Source organism: Oenanthe melanoleuca, chromosome 4A (genome assembly GCF_029582105.1).
Source record: "Oenanthe melanoleuca isolate GR-GAL-2019-014 chromosome 4A, OMel1.0, whole genome shotgun sequence".
Lineage (NCBI taxonomy): Eukaryota > Metazoa > Chordata > Aves > Passeriformes > Muscicapidae > Oenanthe > Oenanthe melanoleuca.
Genome location: NC_079338.1, coordinates 12,351,886 through 12,366,801, shown reverse-complemented (window position 1 = coordinate 12,366,801; position 14,916 = coordinate 12,351,886). Strand labels below are relative to the sequence as shown.

The following is a 14,916-nucleotide window of genomic DNA, read 5'->3' as shown; positions in this document are numbered from 1 at the left end:
ATGTGCACCTGTAACATGGCCAACACAGAGAACTAAATACTCATTGCAATCAATTTCACTGGGCAGTTCTAGCTAAATATGCCCTACATTTATTTAAGTTTGAAAGAGGAGAGAAAGAATGATCTAATGCTGTTATGTGCCTTATCTATTAATAGTCTGTTAGGTAACTGTCACCTTTTGGCAAGTTTAATTTTTCTGACATTAAACAGCAAAATATGAGATGTGCTTTTACATTGTACAAGAGCTAGCACCTTCCATTAGTGTTCCTGGTTGTTACATGAATTTATTACTTTGTGCTGTTCTCACCTACAGGCATGGGAATGCCTCATCTTTCTGGATTTTTTGTGCCTGAATGCATGTTTGCTTTTCTCCTAAAATCAGAAGAAGACATTAATATCTAAAGCCATGTTTTCTCCTGGTCCTGGTGGACATGCCAGCATCGGCCAAGAGTATGAAGTTTCCCATTTGGGAAAGCAACTTCCCGTTTTTCTGGCCCATGTCTGAAGTGCAGGTCTGGCCTCATCTCCTCCTCTGTGTTCACCTCCTTCTTCCCACAGCAGCTGTTTGCTTTTTCTTTCTCTGTTCAAGGCCTATTTGGATTAACTTCTGTTCCCCACCACTTTTACGCAAAAGCGTCCCTAAGGCCCTTGGTTTCCTGAACCCTTCTAGCAATTTTCGGTGTGAATATCTGTGTAGCAAATGTAGAAATTAGGACACTTATGAGGTCACCTATCCCAAATTGGGCAGCTGGAAGCTGCGTGGGTAAAGGCCATGGCAATGCTCTGTGTGCAGGAGCACAGAATAACAGGATGCAAGGGATAACAGGATGTAAGGGATAACAGGATGTAAGGGATAACAGGGTGCAAGGAATAACGGGGTACAGGGGATAACAGGGTGCAAGGGATAACAGGATGTAAGGGATAACAGGATACAAGGGATAACAGGGTGTAAGGGATAACGGGGTGTAAGGGATAACAGGATACAAGGGATAACAGGGGATAACGGAGTACAGGGGATAACGGGGTGCAAGGAATAACGGGGTACAGGGGATAACAGGGTGCAAAGGATAACAGAATGTAAGGGATAACAGGATACAAGGATAACGAGGTGCAAGGAATAACGGGGTACAGGCACCTGCACTGCCCTTACTGCTCGTGGGAGCCAGGCTCTGTGCCTGCCCCCGGCTCTGCTCTGTGGGGAGCTCCTCGCCCAATGTGCGCCAGTACCAGCTTTCCCTGGACATCCTCAGCATCACCCGCAGGGCTGTTCCTGGGGAGACAAGGGGAATTTGCGAGGGAAGCCCAGAGCTCCTCTGTCTGCGTGGCAGGGCTGAGGCAGCCAGCGCTGCCTGTGCACGGGAGACACAGTGTGAGCACAGAGGGAAGGGATGCCTTAGAGAAGAAAGGAGGCTTGCTCGGGGGAGAATTGCAGTCAGGAGAAGAATGAAGGATGCTTGCCGGGCAGCAGCGGGGAGGGATACACGCCGGCTGTGAGGGTGAACACACGCAGGACAAGAGCGCTGAAGCAGGGAGCGCAGCGGGGGAAGGCACGGCGGAGCAGCGGGGCCGGGGCGTGCCCGCCGGGAGCCGAGCCCTGCCCGGCGCTGAGTGGCGCGGCGGGCGCCCACTCGCAGCGCGGGGCGCGGTGATGCGCGGGCGGGCGGCCCAATGGGGCCGGGGCGGCGGGGCCTGGCGCCAGCGCGGGCAGCGGGCGGGGCGGCGCGGCGGGACGGCCGGAGCGGCGCGGACGGTGAGTGCTGCGGGGCTCCTCCGGCGCCGCTACAACTCGGGCAAAGTTGCGGGGCTCGCCCCGCCGCGGGATGTGCGATGTGCCGGCTCGGACGGAGCATCCCGCCCGCGGTGGGGCGGTGGCGGCGGCAGCGGCGGGGCGCCGAGCGCTCTACCGGGCCCGGCCCGGCCCTCGCTGCCGCCCGGGCGGGCTCCCGGGGCAGCGGGGCTGCGGGCCGGAGCCGTCGGTGCGGGCGGGACGCGGGGCCGTGCCCGCCGCTCCCGCTCCCCGCGGCGAGGAAAAGGCGCCGGTCCGACCCATCCCCTGCGGGACTCCAGCCCCGCGCTGAGCCGGGGGGATGCGCTGCCCGCGGGAGCCGAGCCCCGGCTGCGGCACATCTGGGGCTTTGTGCGAGCTGCTGGGAGCGGAGCCCGGCCGAGGGCGGGAGGTGCCGCTGCCCGCGGTGCGCTCCCGCAGAGCGGCACCGAAAAGGGGTTCGGTCTGTATTTCACTTTTATCTTTTGAGCACGGTAGCATTCCCAAAGCAGAGAGTGTGAGGAAATGAGAACGACTTCTCATCTAATTGAAGCGGGGTGAAATAAAGTGAAGTCGTGGGATAGCTGCGTGGGTTTATTTTTATACATCTCTAATTTGGACTGGGAGAGGAAGTGTCACCCTACTCCCCCTAACAATGGCTTCTTGTTGGGAGCCTGGGAAGGGAAGGAGAACAGGGAATTTTTCAGGACTTGAAGCTTCAAACTTTCCTTTACTGGGGCACTATAGTGCTGCCTGGAAGTGTTGTAATGGATTACATCAAGTCCCAGTGCTCAGAAAGGTAACAACTGCAGGCATGACTGTGCTCCAGTTATAAGTTTTTCTAAGCAGAAATAGTGATGTGGATGGGAACAGACCTCCAGCTAATGCTTCCTTGGGACAGGCTGCATGTGCCTGCTCTGTAAGAGCATCTGTACCTCCAAGCAGGGCATCACTTGGACTCGCTGATTTCTTTTCAGGGGAGCTGCTGGTACAGATCTGAGCAAATGCCATTGAATCAGCCTTTGAGGTTGTTATTGCTGTTACACAATTCCAGAGGAATGTGAGAGCTGGGCTTCCTGTTTTTGGTCAATCTGTAGAAGCGACTATAAAAGATAATAGATATCTCAAGTAAATTGCTTTTGCATGACAACTTGGAGCCATTGTTCAGCCAGTAACACTTGTGACTTCTCCAGTGAGCCTGGTAACCTGAGAAGCAAAACTCCTTAATGCTGGGAGACTTGTTCAGAGTAACTTTAAAGACAACAGCTGGAACCTGGATATAAAGAGGGAATAGTTACCGGGATCAGCATGTGCTAGTGCTGTGCATAATGATGTATAGAAATTCAATCTGTTTTGAAAAGAAATCTTGTGCAAAGAGGAGCTGCTGGTAGCTTGTGAGTGGAGAGCAGTGATTCAGGAGGATTAGTGGACACAAGGCAAGTCCCCTGGGTGCAATATCCTGCAGCTGATTTTGCCCTGGGCGTGTTTGATGGTCTTTTGTGGGGTGTGTGCACACACAGAGACTTAAAATTCCAGATCTGTTTGTTTGCATCTAAATAATTCTTGAAAAAAAAAAAAAAAAAGGTAATAAAATAATTTGTTAAATGAAACCTTTTCCAGGCGCTGTTGTTATCGTAGTTTGTTAATCTTGCCAACGGTTTAACAATTTGAGGATGTTGCTTAGTTGTAACCAAGCTCCTTTGAAGGAATTCTTTGCTTGTGAAAGGTGAATTACTCATTCTTTGTCTGAGTTAAGAGATCAGAATGTGATTATTAAACTCAGTTATTCAGTGCTAGATATAAAGAATTGTATTTAGTCAGGGTCTTTGTTCTCTTATCAGAGTTAATCTGATGAAGTTTCCCCTCCTGTAAAACACGCAAACTTCTCCCCAGATTAAGAATGCTCCAGACACCTATTTACCAGTTTTGGCTAGATGAGCTTTACGGTGGAGGGGGCTTGGGGGACTGATGACTTCATTAGGTACTTGGATAAATGCAGAGGAAGCCCTTCCCCTGGGGCTCCCTTACTGACTCCTCTGCTCGGGGTTTCAATTGTTGTGAGATTAAGACGGTGAGTGAAGGAATTGCAGCCTTGTTAAATGAGTGTGTGCAGAATTCACTCAAGCGGGATCTTCTAGTAACTCTTTCCTGTGTTTACTTGGCTTTCTAGTGCAGTGACTGAAATGGCTTTGGAGGAGCGGAAATACAACAGTTCTGGCTTTGGGGAAGCAGAGAGCTGCTCAGATTGATTGGGAGGGATGTTGGGGACAGTTAATTCAGTAGCTGTGCTTAAAACAGCTGCTGGTGATCTAAGAGGTCGGTGTGCCTTGTGAACCTCTTTATCTGCATGTTTTCTGTAGGAAAACTGCAAGTGCTCCACTCGGAGCTTCAGTATGGCAGTTGCATTTTTGACAATATAACAGTGCATTGAGAGAAGATAAATACTTTTCTTTTACACGATTGGCAGTGAGTTTAGGGAGGGTGTGCCCATCACAGATACTGTAACGCGCTTCTTTATCTAAGTAGATGATGCGATCAGTAGCTCATTTCACACCTGGGGTTATCTTGGTAGTGGTATTTTAAGTGGTGATAATTTATTTGGTGACGTGTCCCAACACACAGATAGTGTTCTTGGTAATCTATTTTACACAGCATATATAATGGGTGGTGAAACAGAAAGGGGCAGTGTTTTCAGCAGAGACAAAGACCAAGTAAGTTGTGCTTTATATCAGTATGAGGTATTTCTTGTTTGTGGTTGGGCTTTGTGTGGTTTTTTTAAGTTACCATGTTTTGCATCTCTTTGAGAGATGGGAGATGTGGACTGGAATTCTCTGGGGACATTTGTCCCTCTTTAGATACAGGCTCCTTAGCTTGATTTTCTTGCACGTGAATTGCCTGTGGCAGAGGAGGAAAAAGAGGAGGATGGAAAAGCATCAAGCCTGCTTGTATTATTCCAGCGCAGGTTTTGTACAGGTCCATCAGCGCCCTGCAAAGCACAGTCCTGGCTCTCTGATGGTGCTCACAAGGGCAGCTCTTGAGCTGCCACGTCGGGAGGCAGTTTAACCCTGTGCAGGGATGTGGTGATGCTTCTGATCATAAGCAGAGTGGAAAGCAAAGCAGGGAGATGCCAGCTGCTACAGTGCTGCTGTGGTTTGCAGAGCGTTGGAGAGATGGAATCTATGTGGCTGCTAGTTGGTTTTTATCACTGTATCACCCAGTAGCACTGAGCAGAAAAAGAAACATGGTTTAAGTTGATGTTTTGTTCAGCCTTTCAGTATTACTCTGCCTCCACATATATTAGAACAGTAATTCAGCATAAAAAAGCAGATTCTCATCTCTCCAGCCAGCTGTTTAAACATGTGACTGACAAGCTATCAACCTGCCTGGTGCAATAACAGGTATTAATTTTTAACTTTCTTTTAAGTTTCTTGTCAAATTGGGAATAGCCGTGGCATGATATGTTAATATTTATCAACCAATTGCTGGTCTTTGCATGCTCAGCGCTTTTTGGACTAAATACTACTGTGCATTTAGTAATCTGTGTACCTTTTTGGACATTGAGCTCATGAAGTAATTAGAGTTGCTGATTACATCAAAAAATCCAAACATGAATCCAGAAACCCCTACCAGCAGATGTGTGAAAGGTGGGTACTGAATTTTAAAAGTTTACCAAATAGCCTTAATATATACACAAAGCAAAACATTCCTGAATATCTTTTCTTTTCAAGCATGTTGCACAACTGAGACCAGGTCTTGTGATGAGAGTGATGCAAGTTTGAATTAAACCAGTATCTGTTGGGTTACTGTAACAAATGTCACAACATCACCTATCCGTGGCCCCCAAGCCTCTTGATAGGCATCTGTTGACATCCTTGCACATCATTCCTATTGGCACTTTGGGAATTGGATTATTGCACAAGCAGCAGTGGTTGTGTTTGTGGTGGGTAATGTCTTGGCAGAGCTCTGCCTGCAGCACTGCTGGCAGGGGAGGGCATGAAAGGACTGTTCCCCCTGTGACCCTCCCAGAGAGTTGCTCAGACTCTTACGCAGATTCAGCTATCCCTGCTTGCACCATTAAAGCTCTTTTCTAGCCCTGCTGCTCTTGCTGCTGCTGGGTAAGTAGGTGGGAGGTGTGAAAGCTGCAGGCAGTTGGGTGATGGTCCAACATCCCCACCCTGGGTGCTGTGGGTGGGAGAAGTGATGCTCAGGGGGCAGCCAGGAGGTCCCTGAGCAGCAGCAGCTCAGCTGACACTGACTGGGCTGCTGTAATCACTTTCAGCCATGTGACTGCTGGCCATGAATGAACTACTGTTGTGTCCTCTGCTCTGTACACAGGGGCTTGGGTGTGCCTGTGGGTGTACTGTCTCTCTTGGATTTACTGAATTAAAAATAGGTGTTTCTGGTGTGGTCTGTGCAGGGGGTAAGTATGAGGTGGGTGTGTTTAGACACAGCAGGATTAGTTCAGCTTCAGTCTTAGCAGCTGCCTGCTTTGTGCTCTTCAGTGCTGAAGTTGTAGGTGATGGCTCAAGCCTGTCCTGTCCTTGCTAGTGTTTCCTGCCCTGGATATCCTTCCTGCTTCTAGGTCAAGTTTCTCTGAAGTGGAGTCTTGGATAGCACCTTTCCATGTGTTGTGAGATCCACTTGGAGCACTGCAGAATGGTTGTGAAAAGTCTTCTGGTTTGTGCACATACTTCCCAGGTGAAGGGCTGAAGGTGTTGATTTCCTCTGCTCTACCTGGGTGGCATTGCCATGCTGTGCCATCAGCATGGGGTCAGAAATGCTGTCAGAAATCCTCCTTCCTCACTCACTGTGCTGCAGCCCCCAGTTCACCCATCTCCAGTGGCAAATGGCACTGGCACACCTGGGCTGGGTGTGCTGTGACACTGGGGACATGCTGCCTGGGGAGGGTGATGGAGGCTCACTCTTTTAACTGTTGGTTGAGGAGAGTATTTGATTATAGCAAAAAAATGGGACTTGTGTGTTTGTGGCTGCAGAGCCCAATTGGGGCAGCAGGCACTGCATTTGAGATTTCAGGTGTTTGGTGTGCTTCTGTGTGATCATGCCAGCCTTGTAAAGAGCAACCTGTACCAGCTAAACAAGGAAATGTGGTTATTTGATGGAGCTGAAGACAGAAGTCCCCACTTAATAGGGCAGGAGAGTGGGGTGGGAGGAGAGAACATGCACTAGCTAGTGCCATGCTGTTTGATCTGGAGGTGGTGGCATTGGAGGTGACAGAGCTCTTCCTGTGGTGGGCACACTGACATCAGTGCTGACCACGACTGACATCAGTGCTGGCCAGCAGCTGCCCTGGCATCAGGACTGTTGGCTTGGCTGCTCCACCTTCTCCCAGCAGTTCTGTTCCCATCAGGGGTGTGGACTTCCTTGGGCAGGGTGCTGAGCTGTGGTGGCCAGCCAGTCCACTCAGGTACTGTGGCATCTGCTGGTCTCCTGGGAATCTATAATCTGTTGGCTTTTTTTGGTAATAGATTTAAAATGCCAAAGATGATAAGCAAGTCCTGTCTGGCCTGCTTGGAAGAATTATATCACATGTGCTCCTCTAACAGCTAGGGTTTCCTCTCTGGGTTTGTGGGTTCATGGGCTACTTAAAGCTAATTTTGCACTGGGTTTGTGAGTGGCATGATGATGAAAAGGGAGCTTCCATGCCAGCAGAGATGGAGCTATCCACAGTCATTCTTTCCCTTTTGTTTGTTTTGCCAGCTGATTCCTGTTGGTTTGTCTCTACCTTTCAGCAGCTGAGCTGTGAGGGTGACCCTGCCCATGAAATTCAGCATCCCTGGCAGGTGGGCTGCTTGCCTTAGGTCCCCCTGCTTGTGTCCCCCTGTGCTGGCTGCTCTGCACTCTCCTGCATTCTGTGCTGCTGGGCAATGCACACATTCCTAGGGCAAACTGACTCCTCAGCAACATCCAGGCTGTCCCCATGGGCTGTGGTGGCCTGTGCACTACAAACATTTGGGGTTAGTATGGAAGAAATAAAATAATGATTGATATGACATGTCTGAGGATGTGGGGAGCAGGGTCACTGTCTGAAATGGGAAGCTCTGGTTAGGACTGCTGCAGATTGCTCATGTCAATCTGTATGGGCCATATGCTTCTAACAAGTCTCCTTGTCTCATTTCCTTCTCTGAAATGCTTACAGCTGTTTTTCCTGCTGCTTCAGTAGGTTTTTTGTTCCTGTAAAAAGAGTGACAGCTCACAGATGCTGCTGGGAGTCCCCACTGAATAGCTGGGAAGAGAGAGACTGTTACTGAGATCTTCAAGAGAAGACAAAGTGTAGTGTCTCTGTGGGAGGCCTGATTACTGATGTTATAAGTAAGCTTTTTTGTTTTTTCTTTTTAAACTTGACAATAGACTTAACTGTCTCATTCAGTGTTTCCTCATCACATACTGCCCTTAGTGATGTATGTTGAGAGGAGGTAGTTGATGAGGTCACTTATGTGTAGAGCAAGCAAGGATGAAGTTGTTGATGATCATGTGTTGAGGTGTTTGGGTTAAACTTCACGATGTTGCTCAGATGTTAGCTTTTTTTCTAAAGAAGTCTGTGACCAAAGTGATAGCAGTGCTTGAGGTTCATCATTGTTGGTCCTCCACTTGTCCCAGTGTACCATTCTGCCAGGAGAAGTAATTGCAGACTTCTGTGGTTGGGTTAATGATCCAGCCCTGGCTGGGTGAAGAAGGAGCTGTGGAGATGCTGATGCCTTTGCAAGTGTTTCACAGTTCATGGATGGGTGCTAAAAGGGCACCTGAAGACAGTGAGAGAAGCTATCTGTATCTGCTTTTAGACAAATACCCTGTGCATTGCAATGAATGTGGGACTAATATGGCAAAATAAATGGCTGTGTTGAGTTGGCTTGAATGCCAAGTTACAGGGTCTGTAACAAATAAAACCTAGTGGTATGTTATTTCTGAAGTCCCTGTAATCTTGGATTTGTTTAGGTGCTGAGAGTACAAAAAAGGCTCTGCTTTTAGCAGGTTGGTTGCCTGTTGGCCATAAGCCCTAAGTGAGCAAAACTTGCCTTCTTTTCCAGTCCTCTGCTTTGCCTTTTTTGGGTCCCAACTGCACAAAACAGTGAGGTGTCCCAATAGCTGTTGTACTAGTGTCTGAGACAGGAAACCTTGTATGGGATCCTGTGGTATGTCTATGGCTGGTGACTGTTTTCCTGCCTCATCCTCGCAAGGGTCTCACTGCTGTGCAAGGAGCCATGGCTTGGCTTTTCCCCTGTAAAAAATGTACTGGGGCTATACTCTCCTCAGCCCATGTTATAAATTATAAACTACTGTGGGAAGTGGAAAATGGAGTAATTCTGATTTGTGTTTTTTTACAGCACTGTTCTTTAGACCAAAATACACAGGATAAGTCTGGCCCTTCCCTCTATTCACTTTTCATAGCCTCCTTTGTTTTTAATTTATATATCTTTTTATTCTAAATTCCTCCCATCCCCAAAATAGAACAGACATCAGCCTGCAAGCAAAGATTGCCAGGCATTGGTCTTGTGGATTGTAGTGGCTTTTTGGCCTGGTTGGAGACTGAGCCCCACCCTATGTATGCTTGGATTAAAAATAGTCTTCCTTTTCATCAGTCTGAAAACTGTACACAACACGTCTGTGTCTTGGTTTCTGGGGTATTGGCAGCCACAGGAAGCCCTTCAGCTATAAAATGCCTCAAAAAATCTGCTTGGTGCTAATTAATCCAAAAATGCTAAGGTGACCACTGTTGGAAAGGTGTAGACCAGATGTCTGACTGCCAGCCATGTAGTTATCATAGATGTTGATCAAAGTTTAACTGTGAAGGGCCTGAAACAATTGTAAACTCCAGTCCACAGCCTGTGCATTAGGCTGGCACTTTAAAGCTCAGCTCAGGTGCTGCAGGGATGTCCAGGGCCAGGACACTGCCCCACAGCCTCCAGCTCAGTCCTGTCTGTCCACACCTGAGCTGCACTCCTTCCTCTCTGTATGAAACAGAAAAAGCATTGAGGGCAAGAGGCTGACTGGTATCTGGTGTGCTGATCTCACTCCCCCACTGCCTCTTGGAAAACCCAAGTTTCTTAGGCAAGTCTGAGTGGTTGACTGTGGCATGGCAGAGGGAAGATCTGATTGTCTCCTTGCCTTGGGCATCTGTTCTCTGCCTCAGAGAGTCAAGTGTTGACTTCTTGTGTTGTTCCATTTGTTTTCCACTGTCCTTGGCCATGCTTGGTGGGGCAGGGAGTCCTTTTCCAGGGTGGTAGGAAACGCTGGCAGGCTCTGGCTGCTCCATGGGGAAAGGCAGGATGCAGCTGAGCCAGGATCTGGCAGCAGGCAGTGCTGCCTGGCAATTCCTCCAGCTTAGCCACAGCCTTTGTGGTTGTTCAGGGCAGGGGTGGGGGTGAATGAGCAGGGGAGTGTGATGGGAGGAGGGCAGGGAGACTACCCAGTGCTGTTCCATGGCTGTTAATGACTGGTGTGCTCTCTGTGACCCTGGTGATCAAAGGTCTCTCTGTAATCAGAGAAAATGCTGCCTTCTCTCCAGTTTTTTGTAGACTCTGCCTTGGTCTGTTCTGTTTCTGGTAATTCTATTCTAGAGTAGACTGTAAAAAAAACTTTAGAATGTGAAATATTTTTCACATGTGAAGTATTGTCTCATAAAACCTTTGTAAACAATCATGAAACTGTCTGTAGAAGGACACTAGAAGGATTTTATTTCTCCCAAAGCCTAGGGATGAGCTTTCAGTTTTGTCTAACTCAGTTTTTTACTTTGAGAGTCAAGGGGCTATTTATTAATATCTCAAATTCTTAAAGTGGAAAAACTGACTTGTGCAGTTAGGTCTTTACTAAATACTTTTTTTTTTTTCCCTGGCTAGAGGAAACTGAATTTTTCTTGAAAATATGCTAGCCATGCTGTTTTAAAAGCTGTATATTTACAGGAACTTACACAAGGCAAAGTGAGTTGCTGCCTGCTGCAGGGTCAGGTCAAGACAAGGAAAAATCTGCAAAACACCAACATGGGCAAAAGCATAAAGGAGATCTGGTAATCTGGTAGATGAGACAGGCTGAGTAAGATCAGAAATGCTGCTGGTGTGTATCAGTGTTTCCCATACAGCTGCAGAATGGGGCTGTGGCTCAGACAGATCCTGTAGGTAATCCTGCCCCTAGCCTCTGTCCTGTTAGTGTATGATGGGGAGACTGTCTTGCTAGGAGGAAAATAGAAAGAATTGATTGCAGAGTTCCAGGGACATCCTCTTGGATTGCTACTGAAATTGTTGTCTTTTTGAGATGGTGGAAAAAGAAGCTTTAGAAAAATCCCCTTTGTTTTCTCTTGCTTTTTTTTTTTTTTTTCCCTGAAGGTTGACATATGAAAAGTATTTCTACACTAGAAAGCAAATAGGAAGGCATGTGATTCTGCATTATATTTGTGTGGCTGTTTTTTTGCCAATGTATTAATGATTAAATTAGGGGCTCTCCAGAGCTGAATGCACAAGATGTTTGAAATTCAGACTGAAGACCTTGGATAACAGAAGCTTGTATCCTGTCTGGATTAGATGGAAGGTGATGTGCAGTGGGCTGTTCCTGAAACAAGTTTGCACAGTCACCTGTGTGCCATTTCAATGTTCTTCCTGGCCTGTTGTAATATCTGAAAACTATAGCAGGAGTCCTTTTTTTCTATGTGCTTATTCCCTCAAAATACCTGTTTTGATCAGATTTGTGGTATTTTGAAGTTTATATTGATCTTTGCCTCACTGATGTTGCTGGTGCATGTGGTGCTGTCCCAGCCCTGGTAGCAGAAGCCCACGTACCAGGACTTCTGCTCCATAGATCCTGCTCAAAATAACAGGGAATTGGGGTTGCTGATCTGCCTCTTCCACTCTCTCTTCTGTACTACAAGGTAGCAGTGTCTTGCTCTACTTTCATAGGACTGAACTTGTTGCCTTTGCCTCTGCCCTGCTGGGAAGGTCAGGAACTGGAGGAGGTCCTGTGAGTTTTCAGTCTCTGTTTTTATGGAAGATCTCAGTGCAGCCCCTCTCAGCAGATGAAACTGCTGGGCAAGCACCAAAGTTCTCAGTCTGTCCAGTGCAGCACTAACCAAGTGGAAACTTGAATTCAAGCTACCCATCCCTGTAATTGGCATTCATATTTTGTGAAGCAGTGCTTCAGCTGGGTCTGAAAGATCATAAATTCTGGGTCCTTGTTTGTGCTGCCATCGCAATCTTGTGCTCCTTCCTGCTAATCAGCCAGGAAGGGTTTGTGCAGTGTTGTTTGGGTTTGGAACAGGGCTGTGGTTTTGAGATTCCAGGATGCTGAGTCTTGTCCCAGGGACTGGCTTGGATGCTCTCCTGCCTTGGAGCCTCTGCAGCAAGATGTTAGTGAGCAGGCTGATATTCCAGCCCATCCCTGTTTTCCTTGGGCTAAACCAGTGTTTGCCTTCTGCTATAACTGTTGAGCAGCTGCAGTGCTGTGGTGATATATACACATACATATTCTGCTATAAATCCTGTAGTTAAACATTTCCTTGACCCAGCAGAGAACAAGGTGCTTGTCTCCAGCTGGTCAGAGAAATAAAGGAAGTGAGCTCTAAAACAATATTGCAATTAAGCTGTTTTTTCCTGAATTTTGCACAAAATGTTTTGCCTCCAAGAATGGATTGTGAGGACTTTATTTTAGGGAATACATAGGGTGTTGTGGGTGTATGTAAAGTTACCCTGTTTTGATTGATATTGAGCAGGCATTCAGGGAGAAGGTTGGCCCTTGCTTTTAAGAACTGTTTTTGAGATAGCAGCTTCCTGAAGGTCAGTAGAGAACAAATGGAAATACATTTACAAAAGCATTCATGCTTCTGGTGCTCCTGGTACTAATAAGCAAGTGTCTAAATCCTCATTTTAATAGAGTTCACCTTTCCATAAGGAGAGAGGGAAAACTGGGCCTTCTGAAGACTGAAAATATTTTGAATAAGCAGCCTTCATGTCTGAGCTAAACTTTAGCCTGTTCCTTTCTGCACTATTTGGCTGAGGCTGGGACTGAGCTTTCCTTGGGGACATGGATGGGAGGTTCCTGTGCAGTCCTGCTCCTGCCCTTCTTTTGCCCACCCCTTTGTAATGTTCTCGTTGATCTGATTTCCAGCTGGGCTCTTGCCACTGTGTTATATAAACCAAATGCTCAAGCAAAGGCAGCCTCCTCAGAGTTCTTGCTGAAAACTTGAAAAACTTGAAACTTGAAAAATTGCTTCTGCCCAGCTAAGAAGCTCCTGGAAGTTATTGTAGCTGTGCTGACAGATGGTCATGGCAGTGCCCAGCCTGCATTAGTTAGATCCATCACTAGTGGCAATAACTTTTATTCCTCCCTTCCCTTCCTCCCCTTTCTCTAAGTAGTATATACACTTTTTCTGGGTTGTTTTAGTTGGTCCCTTTGCTCCCTGTGTTCTGAAGGTCTGTGTAAAAAGAGTTTTGAAAATCATGAAGTGGAGTAAAATTCTGCCCTGTACAGTCCTTGAAACCTGCTGTTATGCAAGAACCTTTACAACCAGTACCAATCAATAATTCACTTTAGCAATTAAAGCTCTGTGCATTGGTTTGATATCAACTTGGCACACAGCAAGGCATTGGACTTTCTTTAGTGCATTGCCCTTTCACGTGCAACACTCATGGCTGATATTCTTGCTCAGCATTTGGACCTCTTTGGTGTAATCCATGTTGAACCTTGTGGTGTCATTGCTCCCAGCTGTCTACCTGAGCCCCAAAGTCCCTTCATGCCTTCTGTCAAATACAATGCCTTGTTTGGCTTTATGTAGGATCTGTGGGTGTTTGGCTTTGTTTTGTTAATTTCTAGGATGAGGGTTTCTTTAATACTAATTCATAAAGCATTAAACTCAACAGCAACAGCAGACTAGAGAACTTAAGAAATCTGCTGTCAAAGCAAAGACTGGCTTCACAGCACAGTCTGCTACTAGTAGCTGTTTTTTATGGTCTGGAAAATGTGAGATGGCTCACTAATTAACAGTGTAATGAGCTGTGTGGTGAAGATTGTGCTCTAGGGACCTGAAGGCTATGGGTGACAACTTACAGTGTGTGTTGTGAGTGGTAATCCAGCTCTACCCCACCTTTCTGCATATTTGAAAAGAGTGCAGTAGTTGTGGGTGCCCCTGGAGTTACCCTGTCCAGTCTCCTACAGGAGACTTTCTGTTGGGGTCTGAGATAAAAAGAGCAGTTGGAGAGAAGCCAACAAGTGCAGGAGCTAAACCCCAGAAAAAGCTTCAATGTCCCTTGAGATGAGAGAGATTTTGGACTAGTTCAGCACAGATGAACTTGTAGGGCCCCTTGCACAATGTGATGAGCCACGTGCCCGTGGCAGGATGTACAGATGGGATACAAGTCCCCTCCTGGCTGGGCTGGGTGTGTGTGCTGGGCAGTACCTGAAACCTTTCTGAGAGTGGGAGCTCACCTGCAGATGCAGATGGGTCGTGTGGGACTGAGGAGCCACCCAGTGGCAGTCTCCCACAGCCTCCCACTGGCCAGGAGGGGTGCAGCAAACTGGTCTGCACAGTGGTCAGCAGGTGGCCAAATGTCCATTTGGTGGCTGGAGCAGGCTGGGACTGCAGAGGTGTAATCTCTTCTGCATATAGGTGGAAGGTATTAAGCAGTTCCTGACCTTTGGTTCTGCATAATTGCCACTCTTGCTACAGTCCACGGATCTATTTTTCAATAATTTTTCACATCTTTTTTACTGTTGTAGTTTCATTTTGAAGATTACACATATTTTATTTGTGATCTAATAGGGCACTCCTGTAGGTAAGTCCCTGGTGGTGTTTGGCATTAGAGAGAGCTCTTGTTTTCAGTTGAATTTTTTTTAAGTTGAAATGGGGTGCAGTGCTTGGCTTTGGTAGCAGTATTTATGTTTTAGTATTTAGAAAGTGAATCTTCTCAGGGTAGAAATCTGGCTCAAGTTGCTGAAAACTTTGCAAAGGTGTTGCTGCTGCTCAGGCTGCAAAGTATTTATCACTGATAGAAAGTTAAAAGGCTTATGACAGACTTGTATGAAAATATGAACCTCTTCTAACCAAATGTGTACTCCTGTAATTTGCATTGTGCAACCATTTGCATTACGATTGGTTTTTTGGTGCCTTTTAAAACTTTCTTTAGTGTATGTCAAAAGACCTTAGTTCAAAGA

The 14,916-nt window shown here is 47.0% G+C and overlaps 1 protein-coding gene across 7 annotated transcripts in view; it reads left to right on the top strand.

Moving 5' to 3' along the window:
* Positions 1 to 1,665: 1,665 nt before the first annotated feature.
* PLS3 (plastin 3) overlaps positions 1,666 to 14,916 on the top strand; it is a 49,153-nt gene continuing 35,902 nt past the window's right edge. The window contains exon 1 of one of the 7 annotated variants that reach the window (XM_056491831.1): positions 1,666 to 1,749. In XM_056491831.1, the coding sequence (XP_056347806.1) occupies positions 1,668 to 1,749 (82 nt within the window). In that variant the 5' untranslated portion in view covers positions 1,666 to 1,667. Of the gene's footprint in view, positions 1,750 to 3,785; positions 3,836 to 4,400; positions 4,476 to 5,105; positions 5,163 to 5,356; positions 5,409 to 5,860; positions 5,880 to 7,961; positions 8,095 to 14,916 lie in introns of those variants that run through there. The other 6 variants (XM_056491839.1, XM_056491833.1, XM_056491837.1 and 3 more) reach the window with 6 other exon arrangements.